Consider the following 26,174-nt stretch of genomic DNA (forward strand, 5'->3'; position numbering starts at 1 on the left):
ATCCCAGGTCTGACGGTGCAGGAATGGGGGTGATCCCAGGTCTGACGGTGCAGGAATGGGGGTGATCCCAGGTCTGACGGTGCAGGAATGGGGGTGATCTCAGGTCTGGGGGTGATCTTAGGTCTGACGGTGCAGGAATGGGGGTGATCCGAGGTCGGACGGTGCAGGAACTGGGGTGATCCGAGGTCTGACGGTGCAGGAACTGGGGTGATCTGAGGTCTGACGGTGCAGGAACTGGGGTGATCTGAGGTCTGACGGTGCAGGAACTGGGGTGATCCCAGGTCTGACGGTGAGGAAATTGGAGTGATCCGAGGTCTGACGGTGAGGAAATTGGAGTGATCCGAGGTCTGACGGTGCAGGAACTGGGGTGATCTGAGGTCAGACGGTGCAGGAATGGGGGTGATCTGAGGTCAGACGGTGCAGGAATTGGGGTGATCTGAGGTCTGACAGTGCAGGAATGGGGGGTGATCTGAGGTCTGACAGTGCAGGAATTGGGACAACTACGGGTGCAAAACTGCAAACAATCTAAGACCAGAACATCCTGCTGTCATCTGACCCTTCCTGTGGGAGGTCCCCTATCCCGGGTCACAATGTATCGTACAATATATGAGCCCAGTGACCAGCGCCTCTTCCTGCACCCTCCCTCCTGGTGGTCCGGCGTGGTGGAAAGGTCACTGTACATGCCACTGATGATGATATTTCAGGTCTGTGTGCTGCCCCCCCCCCCCCGGGGACAGTCATAGCACTTCCTGCCCTCTGTATATAGCGGACGCGGCGCGTCGTGCGGCGGAGGGGATACAGTCTATCGGATGCAGGAAATTGTTGGAAGACCTCAATGGCCAAACATCAGCACCTCTCCCGTCTTCCTGAAAGACTTGGCAGAGGATCATGGGAGCAAAGCGCGGCCGTGTCCAAGATAATCGCCATCAGCGTACTCATACGAGCGCCCGCCATACAGCGATTTTTAATGAGGCTACACAAGAAAGTGCGAACGTCTTATCCAATCAAAATCCTTTAATGCCTCAATATAAACTGGTTCCTAGGAAGAACTGGTAGTCTGTATGGACATGGGGGGGGGGGGGGGGGCATTACACACACAGGGTGTGCATCGTAGCTAGACGTTCCGCGCAGTGATTGTACTTTACTGTTCCTCCTCATCAATACCAGCCATGCTGACTGAACTCATGTGACCTATCCTGACGTCTCGGCAGTCCTTCTGCAAAGATTTCACTCCCCAACATACAGAGAGCCAATGGGGGCAGAACCTTCAATACATGAAATACCACAATGACAATACGGAACAGCAAAATGTGAACAACGTATCAAATTTTGCTTTGAGTAATAATTCCAGGGATTTAATTTGTATCCAAATCCAAAGTTTTTTTTTTTAGTGTTAGAATATAGCTGTCTTCCGAAATTCGAAAAGAATAGAATAGAAAAGAATAGAAGAGAAAAAAAGTACAGAATAGAAACAAATAGAAAGAATACAGCTGTCTTCTGAAATTCGAAAAGAATAGAATGGAACAGAATAGAAGAGAATAGAATAAAAGAGAAAAAAAAGTACAGAATAGAAACAAATAGAAAGAATACAGCTGTCTTCTGAAATTCAAAAAGAATAGAATAGAAAATAAAATAGAATAAAAGAGAAAAGAAAGAAACAGAAAAGAAGAAAAATAGAAAGAATGAAATTCGAATTTCAAAAAGAATAAAATAGAACAGAATGGAATAGAAAATAAAATAGGTAAAGAATAGAATAAAATAGGACAAGGAATACAATAGATTAGAAAAAAGAATAGAATAGAAAAGGAAAACAGAATAGAAAGAATACAGCTGTCTTCTGAAATTTGAAAAGAATAGAAAATAAAATAGAATAAAAAAGAGAAAAGAAAGAAACAGAAAAGAAGAAAAGTAGAATGACTGAAATTCAAATTTCAAAAAGAATGAAATAGAACAGAATGGAATAGAAAATAAAAGAATAGGAAAAGAATAGAATAAAACAGGACAAGGAATAGAATAGATTCAAAAAAAAGGCATAGAATAGAAAAGGAAAACAGAATAGAAAGAATACAGCAGTCTTCTGAAATTCGAAAAGAATAGAATAGAAAATAAAATAGAATAAAAGAGAAAAGAAAGAAACAGAAAAGAAGAAAAATAGAATGAAATTCGAATTTCGAAAAGAATAAAATAGAACAGAATGGAATAGAAAATAAAATAGGGAAAGAATAGAATAAAATAGGACAAGGAATAGAATAGATTAGAAAAAAGAATAGAATAGAAAAGGAAAACAGAATAGAAAGAATACAGCCGTCTTCTGAAATTCGAATATATTGCACACACAGGGTGTGCATTGCAGCTAGAAGTTCCTCGCAGTGATTGTACTTTACTGTTCCTCCTCATCAATACCAGCCATGCGGACTGAAGACATGCGACCTATCCTGACGTCTCGGCAGTCGCTCTGCAAAGATTTGAATCCCCACCAGGGGCGGACTGACAACTCATGGGGCCCCCGGCCAATAGGGGATCATAGGGCCCCTGTGTCCTTGTCCAAACTCAAAAAAGCCTATGAAAAAAGGTACCAGGGGCATCTCATGGGGCCCCCTACTGACCCCGGGCCCTCGGGCAGTGCCCGACTTTCCAAATGGTCAGTCCGCCCCGGGTCCCCAACATACACAGAGCCAACGGGGGCAGAACCTTCAATACATGAAATACCACAACGAAAATACGGAACAGCAAAATGTGAACAACGTATCAAACTTTTCTTCGAGTCATAATTCCAGAGATTTCAATTGTATCCAAATCCAAAGTTTTTTTTGTTTTGGAAAAATTAAGGAATGATTAGAGCCCATGTTTTTTTCTGTCACTTCCTTTCCTTTCAACAGGAAGTGAAAAGAAATCCCCTCTATCACAGAACAGGCGTCCCCCATTGAAGGGATTTCCTGTTCTGGTGACAACTGTAACGTGGGGGATTCTTCTGGTCTTAGTGACAACCATCCGTGGGAAATTCCTTTTCCCATTGGCAGCGGCTAGACCCGGAATCCAAAATAGCAAAACGAAATTTCATCCAAAATTTGAAAACAAATTTTGAAATTTAAAACGTATTGCTGATTTCAAATTTCAAAAAGAATAGAAATGGAAAAGAATAGAATAGAAAAAGAAAAGAACAGAACAGAACAAAAAAATAGAAGAATACAGCCGTCTTCGGAAATTCGAAAAGAATAGAAAAAAAACAGAATAGAACAGAAAATAAAATTGAATTTCAGAAGACGGCTGTATTCTTCTATTTTTTTGTTCTGTTCTGTTCTTTTCCATTTCTATTCTATTCTTTTCCATTTCTATTCTTTTCGAAATTTGAATTTCAGAAGACAGCTGTACTCTAATTTCGAAAATAGAATATAAAAGAACAGAATTTATAAAAGAATAGAATGGAATAAATAGAATGAATAAACCCTTTTTCCGAAATGCAGATTTGGAATAGAATAGATCCAACTATTCTTCACAATGAATTTGGATCGATTTGATATTTTCGGTTCGAATCCAAATGTAAAAAAACAAAAAAACAAATTGGAATCCGGTAGGAAATGAATTTCGCAACGAGAAGAAATTATTCACTTAAAAATCGATCCGAAACTAAAACACATTTTTTCGTTGTGCAGATGTCTAGCGGCGACCAATGAGCGCGGTGACCTCTGACATCAGCGACATCTGATTGGCTGCACGAGCCCAACCCATACACAGCAGATTGCAGACTGAGGGGAGAATCGTTACCTTTGGCTGGAACGCTACGAAGGGTTTGGCCGGCTTTGGCTTGGCCTCCACCTCCTCGGCCTCCGAGTCCTCGCTGTAACTCTCGAACTCGCTGGAGCTCCAGCCCGTGTCCTCGAAGTCGCCCGCGCAGCCTACGTTCTCGTAGATCAGGTGGTGTCCCAGCCCTGCAGGGGGAGGAGTCACAGATGAGCTTCTATGTAGGTCTTTATGGAGTTTATACGGCATTTATTTGGTCTTCTCCTGACTTGCTGCAGCTTCTGATGCACATTGTGAGAAGCTCCCAGTGTGCAGCGAAATCAGAGGGAGCCGCTACAGCTGCGCCAGACTGGAGAGGAGGAGCCGCTACAAGAAAGAAAGAGAGAGGGGGAGAAGGAGAGAAAGAGGGGGAGAGAGGGGGGGGAGAGAGAGAGAAGGAAAGAGAGAGGGGGGAGAGAGAGAAGGAAAGAGAGAGAGAAGGAAAGAGGGGGGAAAGAAAGAGAGAGGGGGGGGAGGGAGAGGGGGAGAGGGGGAGAGAGGGGAAGGGGAGGGAGGGGGAGAGAGGGGAAGGGGAGAGAGGGGAAGGGGAGAGAGGGGAAGGGGAGAGAGGGGAAGGGGAGAGAGGGGAAGGGGAGGGAGGGGAAGGGGAGAGAGGGGAAGGGGAGAGAGGGGAAGGGGAGGGAGGGGAAGGGGAGAGAGGGGAAGGGGAGAGAGGGGAAGGGGAGGGAGGGGAAGGGGAGAGAGGGGAAGGGGAGGGAGGGGGGAGAGAGAGCGAGAGGGAGGGGGGGAGAGAGAGCGAGAGGGAGGGGGGAGAGAGAGCGAGAGGGAGGGGGAGAGAGAGCGAGAGGGAGGGGGGAGAGAGAGCGAGAGGGAGGGGGGAGAGAGAGCGAGAGGGAGGGGGGAGAGAGAGCGAGAGCGAGGGGGGAGAGAGAGCGAGAGGGAGGGGGGAGAGAGAGCGAGAGCGAGGGGGGAGAGAGAGCGAGAGCGAGGGGGGAGAGAGAGGGAGGGGGAGAGAGAGCGAGAGGGAGGGGGAGAGAGAGCGAGAGGGAGGGGGGAGAGAGAGCGAGAGGGGGGGGGAGAGAGAGCGAGAGGGAGGGGGAGAGAGAGCGAGAGGGAGGGGGGAGAGAGAGCGAGAGGGAGGGGGGAGAGAGAGAGAGGGAGGGGGGAGAGAGAGAGAGGGAGGGGGGAGAGAGAGAGGGAGGGGGGAGAGAGAGAGAGGGAGGGGGAGCGAGAGAGGGAGGGGGGAGAGAGAGAGAGGGAGGGAGGGGGGAGAGGAGAGAGAGAGAGAGGGAGGGGGGGGAGGGGGGAGAGAGGGAGGGGAGAGGGAGAGAGGGGGAGGGGAGAGGGGGGAGGGGGGAGAGAGAGAAAGAAAAAAGAAAGAAAAAAGAAAGAAAGAAAGAAAAGAAAGAAAAAAAAAAAAAGAAAGAAAAAAAAGAAAGAAAAAAAGAAAGAAAAGAAGAAAAAAAGAAAAAAGAAAGAAAAAGAAAGAAAGAAAAAAAGAAAAAGTAAAAAAGAAAAAGAAAGTAAAAAAGAAAAAGAAAGCAAAAAAGAAGAGGAGAAAGAGAGGTGAGAGAAAGAGAGAGAGAGAAAGAAGAACTTTGATGGCTCCGCCCCTCTCCCCCCACTGAGGTCCCATTGGTCCTCCTCATCGGCCCCCTGGGCCCTTCTTACCATCCTGGCCTTCGTGCTCGCAGGGAACGTCGTCGTAAATAACACCGTCTCCAAGGCTGTGAGAACTCGATAAACCTGAAATACAAATGATTGCGTCTTCAGCCAACGCACGCCGCCATCACTCGGCATTCATTTGCATACGATGACACAACCGGAGTCTTCATCAAAGTGGAATGTAAATAAAAGGATGACAAGGAAGGGCGGAAGGCGATCGGCGTTCCTGTAGGATGAGCGATCTGATGATGTATGTCGCTGCACGTGTCTACCTGTCAACTATCGCAGGTCCTTCCCTGCTTGTGTCCTGTAGATACTGAGCTGTATAAATGTATAATAATAATAGTGTGTGACTGTGGGGGAGGGGACATTAGAGTGTCAGCTCCTCTGGTACAGAGACTGATGGGACTGTGGGGGAGGGGACATTAGAGTGTCAGCTCCTCTGGTACACAGACTGATGGGACTGTGGGGGAGGGGACATTAGAGCGCAAGCTCCTCTGGTACACAGACTGATGGGACTGTGGGGGAGGGGACATTAGAGTGTAAGCTCCTCTGGTACAGAGACTGATGTGACTGTGGGGGAGGGGACAGTGAAGCGTAAGCTCCTCTGTACAGAGACCGATGTGACTGTGGGGGAGGGGACATTAGAGTGTAAGCTCCTCTGGTACAGAGACTCATGTGACTGTGGGGGAGGGGACATTAGAGCGTAAGCTCCTCCGGTACAGAGACTGATGTGACTGTGGGGGAGGGGACAGTGAAGCGTAAGCTCCTCTGTACAGAGACTGATGTGACTGTGGGGGAGGGGACAGTAGAGCGTAAGCTCCTCTGGTACAGAGACTGATGTGACTGGGGGGGAGGGGACATTAGAGTGTAAGCTCCTCTGGTACAGAGACTGATGGGACTGTGGGGGAGGGGACAGTAGAGTGTAAGTTCCTCTGGTACAGAGACTGATGGGACTGTGGGGGAGGGGACAGTAGAGTGTAAGCTCCTCTGTACAGAGACTGATGGGACTGTGGGGGAGGGGACAGTAGAGTGTAAGCTCCTCTGTACAGAGACTGATGGGACTGTGGGGGAGGGGACAGTAGAGTGTAAGCTCCTCTGTACAGAGACGGATGTGACCGGCTCAGCGGTCTCTGTACAGCGCTATGGCACAGGTCAGCAACATATGATGGGAAATAATAAAACTCACGTTTTTTGCTCAGACTCTTCTTGACGCTGTTGCTGTGGCTCTCCACCTTCCCCCGACCTCTGGGATCCCCATTACTGACAATGGAGGGAGATCTGCGGGAACAAAGCGCCGTCTGTCAATGTATGGGACTTCAGAGCCGGAAACATTGTATCCCCTTTAAAAGTGACAGGACGGGGGACTCCGTGTCATTTCCTGAGTACTGACCCCCGATTCCTGTGCACTCAGGGGCCCCCTTTCCTGTCCGCACACATCACCCAGCACCCCCCCCCTCACTCCTCCGTCCTGCACAGCCGCGGACCGGCGAGCTCTTGAAGGAAGTCTGGAGATCGGAGTATTGTGCTGAAATTTCCTGCCGAGTTTAGGGGAAGCGAGACGACGCGACACCCCCTTGTTCAGCCTGTCATTGGTCCGCACAGAACCGGCCGCCACCAGCGATGGACTCCACTACAGGGACCCATTCACAGCATGTGCGTTACATAGTTACATTGTTATATAGTTACATTGTTATATAGTTACATTGTTATATAGTTACATTGTTATATAGTTACATTGTTACATAGTTACATTGTTACATAGTTACATTGTTATATAGTTACATAGTTACATTGTTACATTGTTACATAGTTACATTGTTACATAGTTACATTGTTATATAGTTACATTGTTATATAGTTACATTGTTATATAGTTACATTGTTATATAGTTACATTGTTAGTCTAGCTGAAAAAAGACAAAAGTCCATCCAGTTCAACCATTAAAAAAAAAAAAAGTATAATCCTATAACCACAGTTGATCCAGAGAAAGGCAAAAAAAAAACAGCAAAGCACGATCCATTGGGTCAAGTTGGGACGCAATGACGCCCCAAAAATACGAGGTGTCCAATGGCGCTGGGTGAAAATGGAACTTGCACGATCGGCACCCCAGGGGGTTCCCCACAGCCGGCACTATCAGCAACTCAGGGGTTCCCCTCAGCCGGCAGTATCTGCACCCCAGGGGGTTCCCCACAGCCGGCTCTATCGGCACCCCAGGGGGTTTCCCACAGCCAGCACTATCGGCAACTCAGGGGTTCCCCACAGCCGGCACTATCAGCAACTCAGGGGTTCCCCACAGCCGGCTCTATCGGCACCCCAGGGGGTTTCCCACAGCCGGCTCTATCAGCAACTCAGGGGTTCCCCTCAGCCGGCAGTATCTGCACCCCAGGGGGTTCCCCACAGCCGGCTCTATCGGCACCCCAGGGGGTTCCCCTCAGCCGGCAGTATCTGCACCCCAGGGGGTTCCTCTCAGCTGGTATTAAAGGCACCCCAGGGGGTTCCCCACAGCCGGCTCTATCGGCACCCCAGGGGGTTCCCCACAGCCGGCTCTATCGGCACCCCAGGGGGTTTCAAACAGCCGGCACTATCAGCAACTCAGGGGTTCCCCACAGCCGGCACTATCAGCACCCCAGGGGGTTCCCCACAGCCGGCACTATCAGCAACTCAGGGGTTCCCCTCAGCCGGCACTATCAGCAACTCAGGGGGTTCCCCACAGCCGGCTCTATCGGCACCCCAGGGGGTTTCCCACAGCCGGCTCTATCGGCAACTCAGGGGTTCCCCACAGCCGGCTCTATCGGCACCCCAGGGGGTTTCCCACAGCCGGCTCTATCGGCAACTCAGGGGTTCCCCACAGCCGGCTCTATCGGCACCCCAGGGGGTTTCCCACAGCCGGCTCTATCGGCAACTCAGGGGTTCCCCACAGCCGGCACTATCAGCAACTCAGGGGTTCCCCACAGCCGGCTCTATCGGCACCCCAGGGGGTTTCCCACAGCCGGCTCTATCAGAAACTCAGGGGTTCCCCACAGCCGGCTCTATCGGCACCCCAGGGGGTTCCTCTCAGCTGGTATTAAAGGCACCCCAGGGGGTTCCCCACAGCCGGCTCTATCGGCACCCCAGGGGGTTCCCCACAGCCGGCTCTATCGGCACCCCAGGGGGTTTCAAACAGCCGGCACTATCAGCAACTCAGGGGTTCCCCACAGCCGGCACTATCAGCACCCCAGGGGGTTCCCCACAGCCAGCACTATCAGCACCCCAGGGGGTTCCCCTCAGCCGGCAGTATCTGCACCCCAGGGGGTTCCCCTCAGCTGGTACTATTGGCACCCCAGGGGGTTCCCCTCAGCTGGTACTATTGGCACCCCAGGGGGTTCCCCTCAGCTGGTACTATTGGCACCCCAGGGGGTTCCCCTCAGCTGGTACTATTGGCACCCCAGGGGGTTCCCCTCAGCTGGTACTATTGGCACCCCAGGGAGTTCCGCTCAACCAATAGCATGGATATCCAACAGGTTCCCCTCAACTGGCAGTACACCCACAGTTGATCCAGAGGAAAAGCAAAAAAAAAAAAAAAAAACCCAGCAAAGCACGATCCATTGGGTCTAGTTGGGACGCAGTGATGACCCAACAATCCGAGGTGTCCAACAGACGTGGCGCTGGGCGAAAATGGGACTTGCTGCTTTAAAAACGCAAAACACTGCAAAACTTTTTTTTTTTTTTGTACTCACCTTACAATCCTCAGCTCCGAGTTCATTGAGGACATAACATCCGTTCTCCAGCTTGTTGCTCCATCAAATGTTTTTTTCCTTTTTTCGGGTGGGGTTTGGCCACCAACAATTGCCACCCCCCAGGGCTGGCTTTTTTTTTTTTGGGGGGGGGGGGGTAGTTGCCTTCTCCTGTAGGTGGCACTATACCCGGCAGATGACAATCTTAGGGCTCAGCAATCACAGGTCACGTGGGGCGGAGTCACGTTGGATTGTATTACTGATCAGCTGGCTGACATTCCCTACAAATTGCTGGGTGTATGGGCAACGATGGGGAAGCCACAGACCGGAGAGGACAGGTACGCCATCCAGTTGTCTTCGGGAAGAAGATCTCATGGCTCTGGGGCACTGACAGATTCTGACAGGCTGGGGAGGAAGGAGGAAGAGGCGGACAGGCAGGAAAATCTTGTCTGATCCCCATTGTTCTTCTGAAGAGCCGACACCCAGAGATACAGTGTGGCCAATGACGTCTAGAAGAGGCAAAAGATATGAATCCAGGGGGGGCAGTCTGGGGGGTGGTCTGGGGTCTTTACAGAAGACTCATTGCTCACAGCCCTGTTATCCTGATCCTGAGGATTCAATGCTTCCTGAGCCGCGGAGTTCAAATTTGATGGTTTCAGGTATAAATCGGTGATTTGGAGGCCACAAACGGCTAGAACTTCCAGAAGGTCATCAGCCATAGCAACCTATAGGACAGGTCTACTGTAACCACCTGGCAGTAGGGGCACCCCAGAGTTCCACCAGGTACTGGCAGTCCAGGGGTCCCTCTCATCTGGCAGTAAGGGCACCCCAGAGTTCCACCAGGTACTGGCAGTCCAGGGGTCCCTCTCATCTGGTGGTATGGGCACCCCAGAGTTCCACCAGGTACTGGCAGTCCAGGGGTCCCTCTCATCTGGCAGTAAGGGCACCCCAAAGTTCCACCAGGTACTGGCAGTTCAGGGGTCCCTCTCATCTGGCAGTAAGGGCACCCCAAAGTTCCACCAGGTACTGGCAGTTCAGGGGTCCCTCTCATCTGGCAGTAAGGGCACCCCAAAGTTCCAACAGGTACTGGCAGTCCAGGGGTTCCTCTGTTCTGGTGGTATGGGCACCCCAGAGTTCCACCAGGTCCATGGGTCCCTCTCATCTGGCAGTAAGGTTACCCCAGAGTTCCACCAGGTACTGGCAGTCCAGGGGTCCCTCTCATCTGGTGGTATGGGCACCCCAGAGTTCCACCAGGTACTGGCAGTCCAGGGGTCCCTCTCATCTGGTGGTATGGGCACCCCAAAGTTCCACCAGGTACTGGCAGTTCAGGGGTCCCTCTCACCTGGCGGTAAGGGCACCCCAAAGTTCCAACAAGTACTGGCAGTCCAGGGGTCCCTCTTTTCTGGTGGTATGGGCACCCCAGAGTTCCACCAGGTACTGGCAGTCCAGGGGTCCCTCTCATCTGGCAGTAAGGTTACCCCAGAGTTCCACCAGGTACTGGCAGTCCAGGGGTCCCTCTCACCTGGCGGTAAGGGCACCCCAGAGTTCCTTTGAGCTGGCAGTATTGGCGCCCAGGGAGTTCCCCTCAGCGGGCAGTACTGGCACTCCAGGATTCCTTTGCTCCTGCGGTAATTGCACCTCGGGGGTTCCATTCAGCTACCAGTATTAGCACCCCGGGGGTTCCTATTAGTTGGTAGTATGGTCACCACAGAGTCCCTTTGAGATGGTAGTGGGGCACCCAGCGGGAACCCTTCAGCTGGCAGTATCTGCACCCCAGGGGGTTCCTCTCAACCAATAGCATGGATATCTGGCAGGTTCCCCTCATCTGGCAGTATGGGGCCCCCCGGGGTGCCTCTCAGATCGCAGCACAACCACCTCCAGCAGCTCGGCAGTAAAGCAGTCGCTTATTTTCAGCGCAATTCATTCCCGAAATGTAAAAAACAAAAATAAACCAAAACCAAACCAATGTGCCGGCAGAAACAGGAGTATCGGTGGATGAGCTGCGTGTGCGTGTGTGTGCATGTGTGTATGTGTGTACGTGTGTGCGTGTATGTATGTGTGTACGTTGTGCTACATAGAGCATATCCAAAAGGAGATTGTACAATCAGATTGTATAGTGTATGCTCAGCCTCACCAAATGCGCTACATAGCTGATGTTACATCTAGAGGAGATTGGTGAGGCCGAGCATACACTATGCAATCTGATTGTACAATCTCCTCTAGATGTGTCATCAGACATGTAGCATGTTTGGTGAGGCCGAGCATACACTATGCAATCTGATTGTACAATCTCCTCTAGATGTGTCATCAGCTATGTAGCGTGTTTGGTGAGGTTGAGCATACACTATACAATCTGATTGCACCGTGATACATAGCTGATGGCACATCTAAAGGAGATTGTACAATCAGATTGCATAGTGTATGCTCGGCCTCACCAAACACGCTACATGTCTGATGACACATCTAGAGGAGATTGTACAATCAGATTGCATAGTGTATGCTCGGCCTCACCAAACATGCTACATGTCTGATGACACATCTAGAGGAGATTGTACAATCAGATTGCATAGTGTATGCTCGGCCTCACCAATCTCCTCTAGATGTAACATCAGCTATGTAGCGCATTTGGTGAGGCCGAGCATACACTATACAATCTGATTGTACAATCTCCTTTAAATGTGTCATCAGCTATGTAGCGCGTTTGGTGAATTTGAGCATACACTATACAATCTGATTGCAGCAATGCGCTACATAGCAGATTGGCAGATCTGAAGGTTGATTGTAACATGTATGGTGACCCATTTTGATGCACAAGATCTAACCCCTTGGTGACCAGCGACCGATTCTGAGCCGACGGAGTTAAACGTTTCCACAAACGATCTGATTCTCGCACGTAGTGAAGCCCAATGTGAGAAATACCCGCCGCGTACTGCACCACCGCGTCTGCGGGCGACTTTTCTATTTCATGCCACCGCTGCTCTGGATACCGTTTTCTTCACACGTGTGTGACCTCCATTGGACACGTCCGCCAGCGATCACGTAAACAAAGCGACACCCAACCAATCGGCAGGCGCTGAGCGGTTTACCCCGCCGTCTGGTGACAGCCGGACCGGCCGACTCTTCTCAGCGCCTGCAGATGGGGGAGAGCAGAGGGGACAAGCGGACACCTAGACCGGGGCGCAGGACCACAAAGGGGGCGGCGATGGGGGAGAGGAAGGGGTTACTCGGGACGGTTCGGTTTGTCGCGGAGCCCGGGACGCACGATACCTGCGTTTAACCCTTCGCCGTCCGGCCCTCCGGGATTCAGCGACAGGAAACGGGAAATCTCCGGCTGCCTCATTCACACCGACTTCTCCTCTGCTCCAGCGTCCGGGCCTCGCTCTCCTCCCACCCCCTCCCCCCCTCCTCCCTCTCCCAGGACCGCACAGACACAACACTCACTGCAGTTCCCACAGCAGCTCCATGTGAATGACCCCCCTTGTCCCACTTCATGGATGGGGAGGGGGGGTAATATCACGTCTCTTTACGCTGGACTGTTTTGGACGCAGCGGCTGAGTTTTAGGGCCCATTCAGGCTAGGCAACAAACGCACGTGCGCCCATTTTTTTTTTTTTTTTTTTTTTAAACGCACGTTGTTCTCGCTCCTTTTTGAAACGCGCGTTGCGCTCTCTCCTTTTTGAAACGCGCGTTGCGCTCTCTCCTTTTTGAAACGCACGTTGCGCTCTCTCCTTTTTGAAACGCGCGTTGCGCTCTCTCCTTTTTGAAACGCACGTTGCGCTCTCTCCTTTCTGAAACGCACGTTGCGCTCTCTCCTTTCTGAAACGCACGTTGCGCTCTCTCCTTTCTGAAACGCACGTTGCGCTCTCTCCTTTCTGAAACGCACGTTGCGCTCTCTCCTTTCTGAAACGCACGTTGCGCTCTCTCCTTTCTGAAACGCACGTTGCGCTCTCTCCTTTCTGAAACGCACGTTGCGCTCTCTCCTTTCTGAAACGCACGTTGCGCTCTCTCCTTTCTGAAACGCACGTTGCGCTCTCTCCTTTCTGAAACGCACGTTGCGCTCTCTACTTTTTGAAACGCACGTTGCGCTCTCTCCTCTTTGAAACGCACGTTGCGCTCCCTTTTTTTTTAAAAACGCACGTTGCTCTCTCCTTTTTAAAACCAGGGGCGGACTGACAACTCATGGGGCCCCCAGGCAATAGGGGATCATGGGGCCCCTGTGTCCTTGCCCAAACTCAAAAAAGCCTATGAAAAAGGTACCAGGGGCATCTCATGGGGCCCCCTACTGACCCCGGGCCCTCGGGCAGCGCCCGAGTTTCCAAATGGTCAGTCCGCCCCTGCATGTTACTTTTTCTTTTTTAAAACGCGCGTTACTTGGTCAGGAATTCATTACATCGGCCAGAATTTACATTGGCATGGTTGCGCATGCGTAGACGCGTTTACGGGCACCAAGCGTTTTTCCAGTTGAAAACGCGGCTTCTCCTGGACGCACTGGCTGTGGGCTACGCATGGACACAGACTAACATGGAGGGGAGTTTAGAGGGGGAAAAAAAAAAAAAAATCTGAAGAATATAATTAAAAAATATATATATTTTTAAAAAGTAATTTTTACATATTTGTAGATGCGTTCCAAAAATGTAGATTTGTATTTTTAAAGACATACAATATATTTGAAAATGGATTTTTAAAAATATTTTTCATATATTTTGTAATATATATAAATAAAAAATGCATTTCAACATACAGTATAAATATTTTGAAATATATTGAATACGCACGTTACTTATTTTTGTAAACACACATTACTTTTTTCTTTTCATGCAGCACACCACAACCAGGGGCGGACTGACAACTCATGGGGCCCCCGGGCAATAGGGGATCATGGGGCCCCTGTGTCCTTGCCCAAACTCAAAAAAGCCTATGAAAAAGGTACCAGGGGCCAGGGGCGGACTGACCATTTGGAAATTCGGGCACTGCCCGAGGGCCCGGGGTCAGTAGGGGGCCCCATGAGATGCCCTTGTACCTTTTTCTTAGGCTTTTTTGAGTTTGGGCAAGGACACAGGGGCCCCATGATCCCCTATTGCCCGGGGGCCCCATGAGTTGTCAATCCGCCCCTGCCAGGGGCATGTCATGGGGCCCCCGAGGGCCCGGGGTCAGTAGGTTGTGTGAGCTGCAACAAATTCGCATTAGGCCCCCATTCACACCTTCACGTTTCGGGACTGCGCTCGTTTCCGCGCGTGCTCCCAGAAACGCACGTTGCAATTACTTCTCAGGCCTCCCGCACACTGGATGTCTTGCTATCTTTTCCTAAAACGCCTTCCTCCTGGCAGCAGAAAAAAAACAAACAAAAAAAAAAAACAAACAAAAAAAACCAAAAAAAAACAAACCAAACTTTACTCCTATCACAAATCCCAGAAAGAAGGGGTTAATCCCTTTAAGGATTAGTGGGCGGAGGAAAGGCAAGCCATCCCTTTATGCCCCATGGGGGGGCAGCATTCAGTCCAGGATGGCGGGTCTGCAACAAAGAGTGACAGAAGACTCATCCATCCAATTCAAAAGTACAAAAACAAAAATCAATGAAAAAAATGTGCATCCTCCGGACCCACAGACGGGCCCACAGACGGGCCAATATGGAGCCGTTTACTCCACACAGTTGTTCCAGGCTTGTTGGCCATCATCAGTGCAATGTAGGGAAGCCGTGGCTTTTGTGGAGCTGGAGATAAATCTTTCATAATTCTTAGATTATTATCAGGACAAAAAACTGAGAACAATTGCGTAGAAGAAATGTTTTTTTTGACACCACACTCCTGAAAATGTTATCTATTTGGGGGTCATGCTGATCCGCTGGCTTCAGCACTCTCCTATGTCTGACCTGGAACCAGCGAGCAGATCAGAGGAAATTCTGAAGAACATGTTTAGCGGGCTATCGAAGCTAAAAGGATAAACATGACAGCCAGGCACTTGGCATTTTAGGAAGATAAAAGGGATAAGAATGGCACCTTCCGTGTAATGGTCATGACTGGTGTCAGCGGTTGGGTTGGTGAATGGAGAGGAGGGGGAGGGCAGGGCAGACATCTCCAGCCTCTCCAGACAAAATTATTATTATTTATATTATTAAAAAGTAATGTATTTTATTTATTACCATTTATTATTTTATACTTTTTTTATCATTCTATTACACTTATTACATATATATTATTATATATAATATTTACAACTGTTGCTTATTGCAGTTTATTGTTTTATGCCTCTATTATTTGCAATTTGGAGTGTCACGTTGCCTTTGCCAAAAAAAAAAAAAAACACCACACTGCAATGCAGCACCAAGATGGCAACAGTCACTATTTTCATTACTGTATTATTATTACTATACTAACTATAAAATGATACAAATATTATATATATATATATATTATTACTATACTAATTATAAGATGATAAAAATATTATTATTATATATATTTTATTACTATATTATTTTTACTATACTATTTATAAAATAAAAAATATTATATATGTTATTACTATATTATTATTAATATACTAATTATAAAATGATAGGAATATTTTTATTTTATATATTTTATTACTATATTATTATTATTTATTATATGTGGGACCGTCTGTGGGTTATTATTTATTTGGTTGGAAGTGGAGTCTTGGAGATTGGGGGGGGGGGGTGTTCGGGTGAGCCGTGGAGAACAAAAAAAAAAAAAAAAAAAAATTCCCCAATCCAACCAACAGCTGAATCAGATAAATATTCCCCTACGTTCTAGACCAGGGGTGGGCAAACTTTTTGACTTGAGGGCCGCAATGGGTTCATATATTGGACCCGGGGGCCGGACCAAGAGTAGATGAATGATGTGTATGTGTCATCCATAGTAAGTATAGTAATATTCCCCCATAGTAAGCATAGTAATTAATCCCCCATATAGTAATTCATCCCCCCTATAGTAATTCATCCCCCCTATAGTAATTCATCCCCCATATAGTAATTCATCCCCCATAGTAATTCATCCCCCCTATAGTAATTCATCCCCCCTATAGTAATTCATCCCCCATATAGTAATTCATCCCCCATAGTAATTCATCCCCCATAGTAATTCATCCCCCCTATAGTAATTCATCCCCCATATAGTAATTCATCCCCCATAGTGTAATTCATCCCCCATAGTGTAATTCATCCCCCATAGTAATTCATCCCCCATAGTAATTCATCCCCCATATAGTAATTCATCCCCCCTATAGTAATTCATCCCCCATAGTAATTCATCCCCCATAGTAATTCATCCCCCATAGTAATTCATCCCCCCTATAGTAATTCATCCCCCATAGTAATTCATCCCCCCTATAGTAATTCAATTTACTTACCTTTGCTCCGCGCGTTCCTCTCGCCGTGTTCCCGCGCCGTTCCGGTCTTCAGGGCGGACTGTGAGAGGAGCCTAGCTCCCCTCATTTTTGTCACGCTGCCCCGCCTACACACATCCTGACAGCCATCCTGACAGTATCACGCTCCGCGGGCCGGATTAAAAGGTCCGCCGGCTCTTGGCTCACCAGCAGAAGTTGGCTTCCTATCTGTTTTTATCCGCCACTAGAACAATTGCTCAGGCCTGGAGGAGTCCGTTTGTCCCTCTTCAGGGGGTGCGGGATCGTATGACCACTATGATGCTCAACGAACAGATGTCGAGTATCCGCAATGACTCCCAACGTAAATTTTTGAAAATATGGGAGCCGTGGTTGCAATATGCCCTTCCCTCACTCTCCCCGGCTAGTCTGGGGATGTAATGGCGTTCGGTGTTGGCGCTCTTGAATCCCTGCTCTTTGCCCCCCCCCCCTTTTTTTTTTTTTTTTTTTCTTTCTTTTCCTTTTTCTCTCTCTCTCTGTTTTTGGTGTGACTAGGACAGCTGCATTTAGTTGTTATAATCAGTTACATTAATATTTTGTAACTTATGTGCCTTTGATAGCCCCTGCGTGGGCGTACCTTTTGCCCTGTTGGCATTAGAGCATTGTTTTTCCCCTTTTTTTTTATTTGGCATTTTGTTTATCTGTGCAATTGATAGCCCCTGCGTGGGCGTGTTTTACTGCCTCTGTTTATACTGTTTAAAAAATTTAATAAAAACCATTGAAATAGAAAAGGTCCGCCGGGCCGTAGTTTGCCCATTGCTGTTCTAGACACAGCTTCTGGTGATGCCTCTTTAGAGGAAGATATGAGGATTGTCCAATCGGTTGTTGTGCCCCCATTCACCCCGAGAACACGTTCCCAGAGAAGGCGCTCACGTTGACCTCACCTATTAGCTAACAATCTTGTGTCTCTCATATCTACGGCCACCATAAAAAGGAAGCCTCACATGTAGAAGAGACCCCCTAACGCGCCAGCACTCCCCACCAGAGAAGTCCATCCAGATCACCATAGTTCCCCAATAAGGTACAAGAAACCTGAAATTCCTCCTAGTTTTCCTTGCACTTTCAGCAGAGCAAAGAATTTCTGTTCATGGCCCTGGTATGTCTACGGACGGCCTTCATTCCCCATTGCCAACCCCATAGCAAAGTGGAGTGTTCTTGTTCACAGACCTACCCACCGTTTCCTTAGATCCCAGTCAGACCCCCCCCCCCCTCCACTTTCTCTGGTAGGCCTACAGATGGTCTTCGTTCCCCAATGCCGACAGCATCACATGAACAGTTGGCAAAAGTGGAGCATTCCTGTTCATAGACCTGCCCACTGATCCCCCAGATTCCCAGTCAGATCCCCCTCCTCTACCAACCTCTGCCCACCCTGGCAGGTCTATGGATGACCTTAGTTTCCATTGAAATGTAGATTGTTCCTCATGGGATGGCCCACTGTTCACTACCCCCCCCCCCCCGATATCCCAGTTAGATACCCCTTCTCCACCCACCTATGGACAATCATAGTTCCCCATTGCAATGCAGAGTGTTCCTCATGATCCCTGTCAGATCCTTCTCCATCTACCTCTGGGTAGCCCAAGTGGGCTTCTATAGACAATCCTAGTTCCCCATTGCAATCCAGAGTGTTCCTCATGGACCAACCCGCTGTTCCCCCCTTCCAGATCCCATGCAGATTGCTCTTCTCCACACTGCCAAGTCTAAGGACAGCCTTAGTACCCCATTGCCAACACCATCACATGACCAACCAACAAAGCAGTGCATTCCTGTTCATGGATCTGCCCACTCATCCCCCCAAATCTCAGTCAGATCTTTCTCCTCCACCTGGCAGATGCACAGATGGTTGTAGTTCCCCATTGCTGACGCCATCACATGACCAACCAACAAAGCTGAGCATTCCGGTTCATAGACCTGCCCACTGATCCTCTGGATCCCCGTCAGATCCTTCTTCATCCACCTCTGCTTGCCCACTAGGCAAGTGGTCCTCTATGGACAATCATAGTTCCCCATTGCAATGCAGAGTGTTCCTCATGATCCCTGTCAGATCCTTCTTCATCCACCTCTACTTGCCCGCTAGGCAAGTGGGCCTCTATGAACAATCCTAGTTCCCCATTGCAATGCAGAGTGTTCCTCATGGACCAGGACGCTGTGTTCACCTCCCCAGATCCCAGTCAGATCCCCCTTCTCCATCCACCTCTGTTGGCCCTAGCAGGTCTATGGATGATCGTAGTTCCCCATTACAATGGAGTGTGCTCCTTGTGGATCGGCCCACTGTTCCCCCTTCAGGATCCCCGTCAGATCGCTCTACTCCACACTGGTAGGTCTAAGGACAGCCTTAATACCCCATTGCTAACACCATTACATAACCAAATGACAAAGCAGTGCATTCCTGTTCATAGACCTGTCCACTCATCCCCCAAATCCAAGTCAGATCCTTCTCACAGAAGGTCATAGTTCCCCATTGCTGACACCATCACATGACCAACCAACAAAGCTGAGCATTCCTCTTCATAGACCTACCCACCGATCCTTTAGATCCCAGTCAGATGTCCCTCTTCCAGCAACCTCTGCATGCCCTGCTCTGGCATATCTTATGGATGGCCTTAGTCCCTCATTGCCAACACCATCACAAGAACTGGCAAAGCAGATCATTCCTGTTCATAGACCTGCCCATCGATCCTCCAGATCCCAGTCAGATTCTACTTCTCTACCAACCTTTGCCTGCCCTGGCAGGTCTACAGACAGCCTTAGCCCCCCATTGCCAACACCATCACATGAACAACCAACAAAGAAGAGCATTCCTGTTCACAAACCTGCCCACTGATCTTCTAGATCCCAATCAGATCTTGCTCCTCCATCAACCTCTGCCTGCTCTGGCAGGTCTTATGGATGGCCTTTGTGGTGGAACCGTTCGGCCTGGGCTTCCTCGTGCGGAGCGATGCGTCTCACCCAATGGTCCCCTTGTCCTGCAAGTCTTCCAGTGCTCTGCCAAGGCAGGTATTAGAGCCCAAAAGGCAATCCTTCACCAATATCCCAAACCACGAGTCGGAACTTCGTGTAGGGTGAAAATGACTCAATCTTTATTAAACACAGCTCAGTATATACAGCTTTACCCCCACCAGACAGCCTGGCACTGGGTTTTCCCCACCCACAACAAAGCCCTACACCCAACAATACAGTATGAACTCTATAGAAGTGAAAGGCTACAAGGTCACATTTCCCTAAACAAACAGTGTAGAATGTCTGTCTACATAACAGCGCTTTACCACGGGCAGAAAACTGAAACTGAAAGGGCAAAATGTTATCACAAAGGGACGGTTCATCACAGCCTTGGTCCCTCATTGCCAACACCATCACATGAACCGGCAGAACAGAGCATTCCTGTTCATAGACCTACCCACTTATCCTCCAGATCCCAGTCAGATCCGTCTCCTCCACCAACCTCTGCCCACTCTGGCAGGTCTACAGACAGCCTTAGTCCCCCATTGCCAACACCATCACATGAACTAGCAAAGCAGAGCATTCCTATTCATAGACCTACCCAACGATCCTTTAGATCCCAGTCAGATCCCCCTCTTCCACCAACCTCTGCATGCCCTGGCAGGTCTGTGGATGACCTTTGTCCCCCATTGCAAGGTAGAGTATTCCTTATGGTCTGGCCCACTGTTCTCCCCCAGATACCAATCAGATCTCCCTTCTCCACCACCTCTGCTTGCCCTAGCGGGTCTTTGGACGATCACAGTTCCCCATTGCAATGTAAAGTGTTCATCATGGAACAGCCTGCTGTTCCCCCTTCCAGATCCCAGTTCGATCATTTTCCTCCACACTGGCAGGTCTTTGGACAGCCTTTTTCCCCCACTGCTGACACCATCACATGACCAATAGACAAAGAAGAGCATTCCTGTTCACAAACCTGCCCACTGATCCTCCAGATGCCAATCAGATCCTTCTCCTCCACCAACCTCTGCCCACTCTGGCAGGTCTACAGACAGCCTTAGTCCCCACTGCTGACACCATCACATGACCATCCGACAAAGAAGAGCTTTCCTGTTCACAAACCTGCCCACTGATCCTCCAGATGCCAATCAGATCCTTCTCCTCCACCAACCTCTGCCCACTCTGGCAGGTCTACAGACAGCCTTAGTCCCCCACTGCTGACACCATCACATGACCATCCGACAAAGAAGAGCTTTCCTGTTCACAAACCTGCCCACTGATCTTCTAGATCCCAATCAGATCTTGCTCCTCCATCAACCTCTGCCTGCTCTGGCATATCTTATGGATGGCCTTAGTCCTTCATTGCCAACACCATCACATGAACTAGCAAAGCAGAGCATTCCTGTTCATAGACCTGCCCATCGATCCTCCAGATCTCAGTCAGATTCTACTTCTCTACCAACTTCTGCCTGCCCTGGCAGGTCTACAGACAGCCTTGGTCCCCCATTGCCAACACCATCACATGAACTAGCAAAGCAGAACATTCCTGTTCATAGACCTGCCCACCGATCCTCCAGATCCTAGTCAGATTCTACTGCTCTACCAACCTCTGCCTGTCCTGGCAGGTCTACGGACAGCCTTAGCCATTGCTGACACCATCACATGAACAACCAACAAAGAAGAGCATTCCTGTTCACAAACCTCCCCATTGATCCTCCAGATCCCAGTCAGATCTTGCTCCTCCACCAACCTCTGCCCACTCTGGCAGATCTACAGACAGCCTTAGTCTGCCATTGCTGACACCATCACATGAACAACCAACAAAGCAGGTCCAATCTCGCTCCTCCACCCGCCTCTGCCCGCCCTGACTGGTCTACAGGTGGCTTTACAGTCTCATGGACAACATCCTTCCTCTGTTAGGTAGATCAGAGAACACAATGGAGATAAAGCCATCCTTCAGCTTCTCCAGGGGTCCCTCATTCTGGATAATTCCTTAGAAGACTAAAACCTGCCGGTGGGATATCTAAGGAATGACAGCAGACATGACTCTGGGAATCCAGCGCTGTGCGGATAAGAATGATACCATAATATCCTCTGGAGAATTTTCCATCATTTAAAAATATCTCATCAGCCCTGAAATATGATGTTTTCTTAATCTTCGGCACCGACTCCGGGGAGAATCGCATGACTGATGTGTACAGTAAACGGCTCAGACGACCTCAGGGGAAATCGACTCATTCGTGACAATGACAGGGGCCCTCAATCTGTCCCAGGACCCAATGAGAGACACGCAGGTAACGGGGGCACGCAGGTAACGGGGGCACGCAGGCAACGGGGGCACGCAGGCAACGGGGGCACGCAGGCAACGGGAGCACGCAGGCAACGGGGGCACGCAGGCAACGGGGGCACGCAGGCAACGGGAGCACGCAGGTAACGGGAGCACGCAGGCAACGGGCACGGATAACTGGGGTGTTCAGGGTTCATGGCCTCCTATACTAAATGTTGAGGATCGCACTGTACCTAAATCAACAAAAATAATGAAGATCTCCTGCGCTACGATTACGTGATAAAATTAGGTGAGTGAGAGCTGCTAGCACCTAACCATATACCACGTGGAAATAAAAAAACTAACAAAACCAAAATGATGAAGCACTACCCTAATAATAAAATACAATATGGCAAAAACAAAGTGACAAAAATATATATATATATGTGTGTGTGACAATTAGAATGTTATATGTTTTCCCCTCTCCAATCAACTTTTTAATCGCGGTACGCTGTTCTTCTGAACAATGTCTGGAACGACCCATTTTCCTCAGAATTTCAGAGAGAAATGCACTGTAACCAGCATGTCCAACATTTGCTGCCTTCCTTCCTTAAATAAGGGCAATCATTGCCACCTGTTTTTCAAAGAATGAATGACCTCACTAATAGAACTCCACACGGCTATTATTGTGAACACGCCCCTTTCAATGAGTGATTCAATGACACAGAATCAGCAGCATGCATGTCATGACTGTCGGGTCTGTTGGATTTCTATGACTCTACTACACCGGCTAGGAAATTATCTGCCATGTAGAAATATCATTTGTACCAAAAACAGCGATTGATCCGGTTAGTGATGTCTGACAGCTAATATTTTTAACACAAATATATATATATATATATATATATATATATATATATATATATATATATATATATATATATATATATATATATATATATATATATAAACAAAAAAAATCAGTGGATTGATCTTCTCTGGGGATCTCAATATAAAGTGACATATAATAAATATATATTTATTATATGTCACTTTATATTGAGATCCCCAGAGAAGATCAATCCACTGATTTTTTTTTTGTTATATATATATATATATATATATATATATACACATATACATACATACATACATACATACATATATATATATATACACACATATATATATATAAATATATATGTGTCACTTTGTTTTTGCCACATTGTATTATTTTATTATTAGGGTAGCGCTCCATTGTTTGGTTGCTGTACCTAAATCCACGTCTTCCTTAACAGACATTCAAAAGTGCACCTGTCATGCATAAGCTGTCATTTGCTTGCCTCTAGTTCTGGATCACCAACCTGGAACAAGTCTGTACAAAGACTCTGGACTCCGTACGGCCCTCTCACCGCCGTGTGCATGACGCCTTAATGATTTGAAAAAAAAACCCACAGAACATTCATACTGCTGAAACTTGCTGCGGCCCGAGACACAAAGTCACAAGACAAGTAAAAACATGTTCATTTCAATTGACAAAAAAAAAGTTCCTGCACTACTTTTGCGCCTTCGGTGAGACATGAGTACCATGGACGCAATGTAAAAAAAAAAAAAAAAAAAAAATCAAAAAAAAAAAAAAAAAAAATCACAATAGTCGCAAGGTATCTTTGTCTTATGTATCTTTGCGATTCTGCCTGCCACTTCAGGAGGTTTTTGTTTTTTTAAGCCAAAGTGGCAACTCATGAAAGTCGCATTGAAGCAGCAAGCAAGTCGCAATGCACATTCGACTTTGGGGGTCGCAGCAGTGTGCACCGATCCTCAATGGGGTAGATTTACTAAAACTGGTGCACTCAAATCTGGTGCAGCCAATCAGCTTCCACCTTCAGTTTTGGCAATAAAACCTGGAAGCAGATTGGTTTCTATGCAGCGCTGCACCAAATTTTGATTTTGCACCCTCCAGTTTTAGTAAATAATCCCCTATGACTCGGGGGTGTCAAGCTGCCGGTTGAGTCCATGGAACCCTAGGGTTCCTCCAGAGGTTGCTAGGGGTTCCTTAAGCAATGAGCAAATTCCTTCCTGTATAAATTTCAAGGATAGAATTGTATTTATGGAATCATCTACACCAAGGTTTCTCAACCAGGGTTCCTCCAGATCAGGGGGTGTCAAACTGATGGCCCTCCAGCTGTTGCCAAACTACAAGTCCCATCATGCCTCTGCTTTTTGGGAGTCATGCTTGTAACTGTCAATCTTGCAATGCCTCATGGGACTTGTAGTTTGGCAACAGCTGGAGAGCCGCCAGTTTGACTCCCATGCTATGTGTTTTTAGGGCTTTCATCAAAAGCTACAAAATAAATATACAAATATATCTATATACTGTACATGTAAATGTATACTGTACATGAACGCAAGATTATTTTTTTTAAATCTATAAAAATCACACAAAAAAGTGATCATAAAAAAAGGTAGTGAGAAAAGCACAGAATATGTTTAACCAAAATTAATTACCACATAAAATACAGAAACAAACAAAAACAAATAAATAAAACAGCCAACGGTATCCAAATGAGAACTCAGATTACTAGACAAACAATGTAACAATTAGAAATGTAATCATTCTGTAACCATTCTTAAGCCAACAGATACATTTGTATCAAATCTATTTAACCCCTTCCATACCGGGCACTTTTACCCCCTTCCTGCCCAGGCCAGTTTTCAGGTTTCAGCGCTCTCACACTTTGAACGACAATTGCGCGGTCATACAACATTGTACCCAAACTAAAATTTTATCATTTTCTTCACACAACTAGAGATTTCTTTTGGTGGTATTTAATCACCGCTGGGGTTTTTATTTTTTGCTAAATTAACAAAACAGACCGAAAATTTAGAAAAAAAAAAAACACGTTTTTCTTTGTTTCTGTTATAAAAGTTTGCAAATAAATAATTGTTCTTCATAAATTTAGTCCGAGATGTATTCTGCTACATGTCTTTGGTGACAATAACCCAAATTAGGATGTGATATTTAGTCTGTAGGAAAGGTATAGAGTTCACAAACTATGGGATATATCTGAATATTGATCGATCCTGAAGTACTGACGGCCAATCTAATTTCTTGAGGTCCAAGAATGTCAGAACAGTACAGATATCCCCCAAATGTCAGAACGGTACAGATATCCCCCAAATGTCAGGACGGTACAGATATCCACCAAATGTCAGGACGGTACAGATATCCACCAAATGTCAGGACGGTACAGATATCCCCCAAATGTCAGGACGGTACAGATATCCCCCAAATGTCAGGACGGGACAGATATCCCCCAAATGTCAGGACGGGACAGATATCCCCCAAATGTCAGGACGGGAAAGATATCCCCCAAAAGTCAGGACGGTACAGATATCCCCCCAAATGTCAGGACGGTACAGATATCCCCCAAATGTCAGGACGGTACAGATATCCCCCAAATGTCAGGACGGTACAGATATCCCCCAAATGTCAGGATGGTACAGATATCCCCCAAATATCAGGACGGTACAGATATCCCCCAAATATCAGGACGGTACAGATATCCCCCAAATGTCAGGAGAGTACAGATATCCCCCAAATGATCCCTTTTTGCAAAGTAGACAGTCCGACGTACTTCATAAATTGTATTTTTTTTGTCATAATTTTTCGGAAAATGAAAAAATAAAATTATTTTCACTATTTTTTTTTTTTTACATACTGTCACCAGTGCAGTACAGCGTCATCATATAACTGGCATGGCGGTGATCAGGGACACTGACTGGTGACCGTGTGGAAAAAAAAATAAAAAATGTATATATATATATATATATATATATATATATATATATACACACACACATATACATATACATATATATATATATATATATTTATATTTTTTTTTTTTTTTTTTTAAGATTTTCTTTTCATATTTCACTATGTCCAAAGTAGTACAATGTTACCATAGTAACATTGTACTACTTTGGGGAAGTGATCAGTATTTTTTTTTTTTTTTTCTTTTTTTACACAATTTGCTTATAGCAAAGAATTACCTGAATGACATCGATTCATTCAGGGTTTTTTTTTTTTTTTGTGCTTAGCTGTGATTTGGCCACAGCTAATCACATGACATGTACATGTGATTAGCTGTGACCATTCACAGCTAGACATTAGTGGCTGGCATGAATGAAGCCATCCATTGTATACAACTGTCATGTGACCTGCTGTGATTGGTCACAGCAGGTCACATGGTACCAGCAACGGGGGCCGGTACTCAGATCTGTCAGTCATCGGCCGTGTCCGAGGTACACGGCCGGTGACAGATCGCGCCGCTGCGCGGCTCTGCAAGCGCGCAAATTGCGCATGTGCGGGAGGACTCTGCAAGCGCGCAAATTGCGCATGTGCGGGAGGACACCCTATGGCGGCCTCCCGGAAAGCGATTACATTTTTA

At 47.5% G+C, this 26,174-nt stretch overlaps 1 protein-coding gene across 1 annotated transcript in view; it reads right to left on the reverse strand.

The window, feature by feature from the left end:
- Positions 1-3,657: 3,657 nt before the first annotated feature.
- LOC149430719 (rho guanine nucleotide exchange factor 10-like protein) overlaps positions 3,658-26,174 on the reverse strand; it is a 44,001-nt gene continuing 21,484 nt past the window's right edge. The window contains exons 5-7 of the mRNA XM_089666060.1: positions 6,596-6,687; positions 5,413-5,487; positions 3,658-3,929 (exon numbers count right to left, since the gene is read on the reverse strand). Of these exons, the coding sequence (XP_089522186.1) occupies positions 3,658-3,929; positions 5,413-5,487; positions 6,596-6,687 (439 nt within the window). The remainder of the gene's footprint in view (positions 3,930-5,412; positions 5,488-6,595; positions 6,688-26,174) is intronic.

The sequence above is a fragment of the Staurois parvus genome, unplaced genomic scaffold (genome assembly GCF_062004578.1).
Source record: "Staurois parvus isolate SC_StPar_1 unplaced genomic scaffold, SC_StPar_1.0 ptg002499l, whole genome shotgun sequence".
NCBI lineage: Eukaryota > Metazoa > Chordata > Amphibia > Anura > Ranidae > Staurois > Staurois parvus.